Source organism: Anarhichas minor, unplaced genomic scaffold (genome assembly GCF_050575085.1).
Source record: "Anarhichas minor isolate MPS153535 unplaced genomic scaffold, ASM5057508v1 ptg000028l, whole genome shotgun sequence".
Taxonomy (NCBI): Eukaryota; Metazoa; Chordata; class Actinopteri; order Perciformes; family Anarhichadidae; genus Anarhichas; species Anarhichas minor.
In genome coordinates, this window is record NW_027466474.1 from 4,115,577 (window position 1) to 4,124,308 (window position 8,732).

The 8,732-nt window shown below is 40.4% G+C and overlaps 1 protein-coding gene across 2 annotated transcripts in view; it reads left to right on the forward strand.

Annotated features, from left to right (window-relative positions):
• The window catches only part of diaph2 (diaphanous-related formin 2), a 345,406-nt gene extending 336,915 nt beyond the window's left edge, over window positions 1-8,491 (forward strand). For both annotated transcript variants that reach the window (XM_076102904.1, XM_076102905.1), the window contains one exon: window positions 4,652-8,491. In XM_076102904.1, coding sequence (XP_075959019.1) covers window positions 4,652-4,716 — 65 coding nt within the window. In that variant the 3' untranslated portion in view covers window positions 4,717-8,491. The remainder of the gene's footprint in view (window positions 1-4,651) is intronic.
• The last annotated feature ends 241 nt before the right edge of the window (window positions 8,492-8,732 follow it).

The following is an 8,732-nucleotide window of genomic DNA, read 5'->3' on the forward strand; positions in this document are numbered from 1 at the left end:
TCGATATTGTAAATTAGATAAAACATAAGATGAAAAGTCAACTCTCCCCAAATTCAAACACATCAGCTGAAACACTGAAAAGCTTTGTGTTTATACTTTTTGTGAGTCAAAGTAAAGACAATTGTCGTGTGTGTATGCCTGCACCTTTGTTGTGAGTGGAATTGCAAGGAATTGATAATTCAAACGTATGCCAATAAAACATTTTTGTAAGTAGCAATATTTAAAATATTTCCCCATTACAATGTATATTTTAAACATTTTAAAACAGATTTCATAATAACCAGAATTTCTGATTTCTAAATCTTCTTTTGTTTTTTACTTACTTAGAGAAACTCTTCATAAAAATTATATTTTTTATTTTCCGTTTTTTGTTATCAGAAGCTAGATATTTACTAGATATTTACTAGATATTTACTAGATATTTACTAGATATTTACAAGATATTTACTAGATATTTACTAGAAATTACGGTGTCTACTTGCAGCAGGAAAATATACAACATTTGGATGCTTGGTGGCGTAAAGTCTGAGGGAAAATTGGTTCAAATCAATCTGCTTTTTTTTGAGAACCTAGATATCCCCCCCCCCCCCAAAATAAAAAAAACCTAACCTATATAGTGCAGTAGCTGAAAGAAAGCATGTTGGACTTTAAATATCTTTAATCCTCCACTTTGGTTTATATACATTTCAACTGATTGTTATAAATCAACGAGTGACTTGTAACATCAGATAGAAAAGGGTCACTGACATTCTTTGTTCTTTGACCCACCATCCTCATCGTCCTTCCCCCCCCCTCCCTCTTTTCTTTTCCGGCTCGATCTCCACGACTTAAATCACCTTTTCTTCAGTTGTACTATTTTTCGCCTCCCCTCCTCCTTCTCTGGGGTGATAACTCTTACCGGTGAACGAGGGGCTGTGTTTGCCACGACTGTAGTTTTGCGATAGCTGGCCCATAACTTTCAGTAGGAAGAAATAGCTTCTCTCCCTCTGCATCCCATTTATACACCGTATCTTGTTTCTGTGTAGGGAGTTCCATTACTCTGTAGCTTGGAGGCTGGCAGAGGGGAAGGCGGAAGGGAGGTGCAGAAGATGAAAAGAGGCGATAGACGGTTGCGGCTGTTGCTAATGCTGCAGACGCTTTCCCCTTCGACAGAGAAGCAAAGGCAACATGTTGATGCGCAGAAAGCAGAGATTTAATCACCTTTATTATGTTTTATGTTGTCAGAAATATGAAGTGCAGAGAGACTCTGAGAGTGAATTAGACAAAGGCAGAAAATCCATGTCGTTGCTCACTTGTTTAGCACACAAGACAGTGAATGCATTATTTGCAAAGTTAATTCTAAAATAGATGGAGCTCCAGTCATGCCTTATGATGCATCCTGTTTGCCTTCTGCAGCTATGTACACACATGATGGGTGATTATGTGAGCCTGACCTTGTTATTGTGGCCTTGATGAATGTGGGTACCATGTTTAGATGTTGGCCCAAGATCTGAAGCTACCCAGATGATATTTAACTAACGTAGCATAATCCCTCCAAAAGTCTTCCTGTTTATTCTGGCCACTGAGAGGCAATTCCTCAAAGTATCCCATGCTGAAAGCGTTTGATAGATGACTGGCAGCTTTTCCTTCTGTTGCGGATCATAGAGCCTTATCATGATGTAATTCCGCGTAATTAGCCAAAGACGACAGTAACACAAAAGTCATTATGATATTTAATCTCTTTTGGGGAATCCACTAGGGAAGCTGCGGCTCTATCGTAACATGACATGACATCTCACTGGAGGCCCTCTAAACAGTCAGGAGGGGGTTAGCGTTAACTGCGCCGGCTTAAGGCCTCTGCTTTAGCTGTTTAGTAATCTTGGCGTCCTCCCCTCCTCCTATTACCCTTGTCTTATGCAGAGCCTCTCCCTCGTGGCAGAGATCATCATGATATACATGCGAGGATATGCTTGTGTGTGTGTGTGGGAGAGAGTTCCTCAAAGCCATGCATTGGGCCTTTTTTTCTGTGTACCACTTAAATATTCGAGCAGAACTGTATTTTATTTTGTGTGTGTGCGTGTATGTGATAGAGAGAGCGATAGTGTGTATGTGTGTGTCAGTGACTTCCCCCTCCATCTGCCCACCCTCGTTGACATCCTCAGTGCATTTAGTAACATTTATATGAAACGGTGCCAGCATTTAATTAAGTTCTGGTATGCCAACATCTCCCTGCTGTAACATGGAATACCTGCTCTTCTTTTGTCAATTTCTTCTCCCGCTCGTGTGCTCCTCTGTGTCGCGCCCACTGTAACTCGGAAAGCTGGTGCTGCTGGGAGAACCAGGTAAAGCCATCAAAACCAATGCGAGTAGAAAGAGTTGCAATCAGTGCTGCGAATAACCGTAGAGTTTGTCTTCTGTGTGGATCTCTCCTCCTATCCCCCAGTCTCACTTTGTTCCCCTCGCTGTCTGTATATGTGTGTGTATGTGTGCTTGAAGCATTCAATCCAGTAGAGGCTCGTGGTAATGTTTTCCCCCCAGTAGAAATGGCTGCTGTTTGTTCAATTGTTGTGAGAAATTGATGTGGGGTTGGAAAAGAAGGGTTTTTATGCACCTGAAGATAGAAACAGAAAAGTCTTTATGAGAAGCCAATAGCTCTCCGTTGGAGGATCCTGTGATGGGAGATGCATTTTGCTGGAGGTTTTTCTCCCGTTTTGTGAAGTTTTTGTCGAAAGCTTTCCCATGTATTTAGGCAACCCCCGACAGGGCACTTTTCATTTGTTGTTGCACAACAAGCGGCCTGCTTTACATGTTTGTAGGGTTTCCACAAGTGGACACACTAATGCTCTGCATTGCTTTCAGTTTACACAGCGCACACATTTCTGCCTCTTCAAATGAACAACAACAACTGGATGCTCTTGATAGCTGCACACTTCTCATACACGTATCAATACACCTCTACTTTTGAATCAACACCAGACTTAACTAGGAGTGTGCTGTATTGTTGCAGAGAGCTGATGGCAAGACTCAGCCTGCTTATGGTTTACTGTAAAAAAAAAAATCACTTGCCACAAACCACAGACAGTTCAATAAAAATGAAAAACAGTTTTGAAAGGGTGATTTAATGGTGGGTGTTCTGTATGTAATGTGTGTATATCTTGCTATGCTTGACTGGGAAAATAGTAGTGCAGCCTGTATTCAAACCCCAGTAGTTATATTTTGTATAGATCTGTTTGTGGATTGTTCCACTTTTTATATGATTTTACTTGTCTCCCAATTAATTTATGGTCTTTTTATTTGTAAAGTCTTTTCTTTCATCCTATTTACAGTAAGACGTAGCTTAACATCATTAGAAACAGAGCGTCTGTATTCTCCCAGCTGTGTTCATGCTCCTCTGATAGACTGATGGTTATGGGGACTGTTGGCCCAGAAATGAGGTCGCAGCAATTGGGCTTGCAAATGATTGGCCGGGATGGATTCTGTGTGATCTACTTTTTTTTTCTTTTCAATTCTGTCCTTGTTCTTTTTTGTGTACTATGAACGTTTGTTTTGAAAGAAGGAAGGTCGTTTAAGTCCTGTTTTGAGACTGAAGCACAACCTGTGAATGTAAAAGTGAGTGCATGGATAAGTAGTGATGATGTTTTTGGACACGCTGCCAGAACATGTTAGCTTTAACAATCACCTGTATAATAGCAGATGTCAAACTAAAAGAAGCAGATAATACAGAACCGTTTATCTGTTTTTTTTTTAACCATCTCTATCTGCCTTCCTCTCGCTCTTTCTGTTCCATCCTTCCCTCTTCCTCCCTCTCTCCCCCCTGTGCACCATCTGCATGATGCTTTGTATCTAATCTGAAGGAGTGCTTTCTGTTCTACACTGTGATGGCGGGAGTCTGTGTGTGTGTGCAAATGTTTGCGTATGTGTTCCTAGCCATCACAGTCACTCTCAGCTCATTACCTGACATGATGGATAGAGCGAAAGCTATTAAACAACGCCCAGCCCGGGACGCCTGGCACCCTACAGCTGGCACTGAGTAATGGGCATACTGGTGGTGGCACGCTTGGAAACACCAGGCAGTCCTGAGTGGGTGTGCCTGCAGTCATCTCCATGGCTATGCTTCCTGGTTCTGTCCAGCCCGACCTGCCACCTGGCTGCCCAGCGGATACCATGGGCATTTCTGTGCAGACATGGTTGGATAGCATGGGAAGCATTATTTGTATGACTGTTTCATCGAACTGGCAACTGAGAAAACCCAAAGTTCTTCCTGACCGCAAACACGGCAGAGAATCCCTCACTGCCACTCAACAAGGACAGGCGCATGACACAAACAAGTCTCGCGGTCCTTGTGTGCTCCTTCTGTGCATATGCTGCTTCTGAGTGGAGTTGAGGGGCTCTTGAGTGGATCAGGAGCTGAATGGAGTTACCGTGACACCACACACAAGCACCTCAACTCCATCAGCTTCTTCTGTTACTCACCTGCTGCTCTGCTTTCAAACTGCCCGGATTTTCTCATCTCCCCCTCCATCTTTCTTCTCTGCCTCCTTTGGTTTTCTTTATACAGTCTTTCATTTAGTTGAGCTCCTGCTTGACAGTATGGATTTGTTTGTTTTTTCAGTCTCACTGTCTGTTTCTGATTCTCTGTTGGTTCTTTTTTTTCTTTTTCTTTTTTTTACAGACAACCGCCGCGCAGTCCTGGAAAGGTCTCGTTCACGCCACAACGCAAATCACCAAGCTCGGTGATCGCCCACGCCTACCACAAGACGCTAGATAAGTGCCAAAGAGGCCTGCGAGGTGGAGACCTGGACGATACCTGAAGGAGGGACAGAGCACCCGTCACTGTAGCGCGCACTCACACGTACACACAACTGTGGAACAAAAAATACCTAAAGAATCCACATAGAACGCAAGCATCTACAGTACATCATACACAGACATTTTATCTTCATGCTGTTCATCTGATGCCTTACATATTTATTCAACACTTTCACTCTAAATGTTCATGTTCTCTCTACATGGTTTTGATTTATAAAAACAAAACAACATATTTTTAGGGCTGCTGCTGTTTTTAATGAAAGGTTTGCTGTGCTTGGAAATCCATTTAAAGTCTAAACTTCTTCTAATCCTTTTTTTTTTTTTTTTAAACAAAATATTACAGTTCACATACAGATTTGACATGAAACATCAAGTGTTTTGAAAATAAATATTCTGCCAAGAAGGACTGCACCATAGTGTAGGCTTATCTTCCTGAAAAACATTTCACACACGTGGTATGCTGAAGTTTTCTTCAACAAGATTCTGAACTCTACACAGAAGAGGGAGTAATTGCTTCAATGTTTTTTTTTTTCTGTCAATTCCTCCTTCAACCAACATCAAGACAATTCTACTAGCACATGTACAAGGAGTCCATATGAATAATTACTCAATACATATTCCACATATGAGAGAGCTGGCCCGCCTGCGCCGATATTTCAGCGCATGTGACTCATGGATCTTGAAACTGTAATCTCAATTTTGACAGGATGCATTTTATTTTTAGTTGAGTAATATCTGACCAATGCCTCCAGGTGCTGATCTCTGTCCCAAGGTCGCTTTTGCTGTTAACAAGAGAGACTGACACATTTCTAAATGCATATAACTGCCAAGAGGAGCTAACAACACCCTTTGACTTTTCCTGCAGTCACACAGGTTTTCAGTGGGGGGAGATTCATTGTGCACTTGTATAACATTTTTAATATGAATCTATTTCTGCTCTGAAAATAATTTCAAAATATGTCATCTGTTTGGAGACCGATGGTGAAAAGTTTGCTCCATTTAGAATTCCAAGATTTTACATTTTATTCCGTTTTCCAAAAAATAAATACATTAAAAAAAAAATAAAATCACTGCAGGATAACCAAGTTAAATAATGTGTCAAATAAACACATTTTGTTCAACAAGATTACATATTGTACCATGTTGAAGAGACTATATAATAAATAATGCTGAATAATATCAGGGCTAAGCAGCTTACAAAATCACAGCTGAGATTTCAATGGGAAAATGTTGTAGATCAAAATACAGAATGTTATTCGGCTTAAATGAACCACACGACATCATTTATTCATACTGATGAAGCTTTAACACCTGGTGCTTGTTGTTCGTGTTCAAAATAGTTGAAACTTGTAAGCTTTGTTCCTCTGTAAGGACCCGGTGTCACACAGTTTCTTCACGTGAACTATTTATTCATATATTCATGCCTAGAGCGACCCTGTCCCATCACTGCCCTAAACTGTAAGCAGATGCTACTAAAAACAACCACTGAGTCCACATGGACAGTGGGCACGACCGGAATATTCGACTCAGGGGCAAAGAAGACAAGATGATGCTTGTCTTGGCAAGTGAGTCTCCCACGCCCTCCAATTCCCCAGCACTAATAGCATAAGTGACCCTTTTTCCCAAACACGAGTTACTTTAATAATACCATAACTCTGCTTTAGGCTTTGTGTCTCTGTGTGTTTGTGTTCATGGCTAGTGTGTGTGTGTGTGTGCGCGCCATGCCAGCTCAGTAATCTGACAGGAACGCGGGCGAAATAGGATTCAGTGTGCTTGACTCCTTGGCTGAATAGATGGAGATTTTTCAGTTAAACAATCTGCCAGTGCTGCTTGTGATGTGTCTGTTTCACGATGCCTCGTCTCCCAGCCTTGCATGCTTCTAAAAATGCAATTTTACACATCATCTCGGCTCAAGGTGCATCCACAATGCTCCGAGAAGTCTGCATTTTTAAGAAGACAATAATTCCCCCGCGAATATAAGGTTGGAGCAGTTGCACAGAGAAAGCATAGAGAATGAGGTTTCCGCCGAAGGGATTGTGTGTGGATAGGAGTTTTGAGGGTGGGCTGTGTACAGCAGGGATAGAGATGTGCCATGAAAGGGACTGATTTCCTTTTTGAAGTCACGACACCACCACACTTGTACAGTTGAGTGAATATCAGTTCTCCCTCAACACCAATGTCTTCTGTGACATTTGGTGTTTTTTTTCACCTTGTGATTGGATACCATACATGCCAAAACAACCCGTAGTTTGGGTTTTACAATTTGACTGAAAGCGTTTTCTTGATTATTAAATCAAATTAGATTTTTTTTCACATGTGCCAACGTTTTGGGGGTGGGTGGGTACACAGTTCTCACTGTACAATGACGGGAAATTCCTGTTTTTTTTAAATTTTGTTTTGTATATTAAAGGGAGGTACAGGTATTGTTTTTTTAAGTCTTGGAAAGATTGTACAGGAATAAAAAAAATGAATTGTTATTTCACTGAAACCATTGTTTAATAAACATCGATCCAATATGGATCTGCAATTCAAAGTAGGAGATGTTGATGTAATAAAATGATAGACATGTGGTGTTTCTTTTCTAAAACAAAACACTCAAAATCTTTTAAAATTTATTTGTAATTTAAAAAAAAATCTCTTGTGATGATGCCATTGTAGAAGATAACGAGCGAAGAGCGAAGGTGTTATTGATTGTAGAAGTTCAGATGCAACACAAAACTGAATAGGAAAAGTGCGTCATTAAACTTTAAGTGTGCTGCCATTCAATAGAACAAATGACTGGAAAGCAGCAATAAAAGCAGCTATAGTTGAGGCAACTTAAGATTATACAAGAAACGTCTACAATGACAACACTGTCATAACCCTTGTAAGTGATTGTTGTACCCCCCCCCCCCCCCCCCCCCCCCCCATCCTCCATTTCATCTTTTAGGATAATCAGTAAGAATTCTGTGTTTGTATAGAAATTAGCAGGAGTGTTTCATGTCAAAGAACCTGAATTTATTCCATCATTTTAGTGTAAAAAAGCAGGCCTTTAAACAGGCCGATCATCCCATTGTATTTTAGCTTGTGACTAACAAACCTGAACTGGTGTTATGCCTTGTGCTCATGGTATTTGTAAAAATGAGGAGGCAGGGGCAGGAAAGATTTATCAAAAAACTGTAAACGAAGCCATTTCGGTGGTGATTGGTGGCAAGTGATTTAATAAAGACAAAAGTTTGCAGTCTGACTTACAGTCAGTGCACTTTACCTCACAAGATGTTCTGCTCAGACAGAGGAAAAGTTGTTTGAGATGTTTGAATACAATATTGCGACTAACAGAGTGAAATATTTGCAAAGTATCTCTTTTGGTAAATAGTTGCAGCTGCCACATATCCAGTTCTTTCCTACACTGTGAGTGCTTACTGTTGATTTGTGGAAGACGTATTGTGGCTGAATCAACAAAACACTGCTCATAACTGTGGACAAACCCTTTCCAACCATGATGTGTAAGCTGCCATATCCCTGCCTACCCTCCTAGTTGTCATTGAGTATGTTTTATTGTCTTGAGAAACATTTATATTTGTAACATTTTAAGTTTATTTGTATCCTTAAGACCATGAAAAAAAACAAAATGGTTATGCACATTGTCCTATCATAGAATATGTAACGGCATATGATACTAAATAATAACCACTTTGTTATATAAACTGATTTCTGAAAGATTCTCTGTCTTTTTGTCTTGCGTTTATTTACTTATTCACACGTCAGAAGTATTGAATATTTCTTTACTTTTAAGTCTCCACCTTTTGTTTTTTTCAAATGATCTGGTGTAACATTGTATCCTGAGTTTACTTTGTGGCAGGGCAGAAGATACCTGCCCCATGCTGATTTATGGACAGGGATTACAGCGAGCTCTAAGTGCATGATGAATCGGACAGCTCCTACCCATAAAAGCTACATATTTG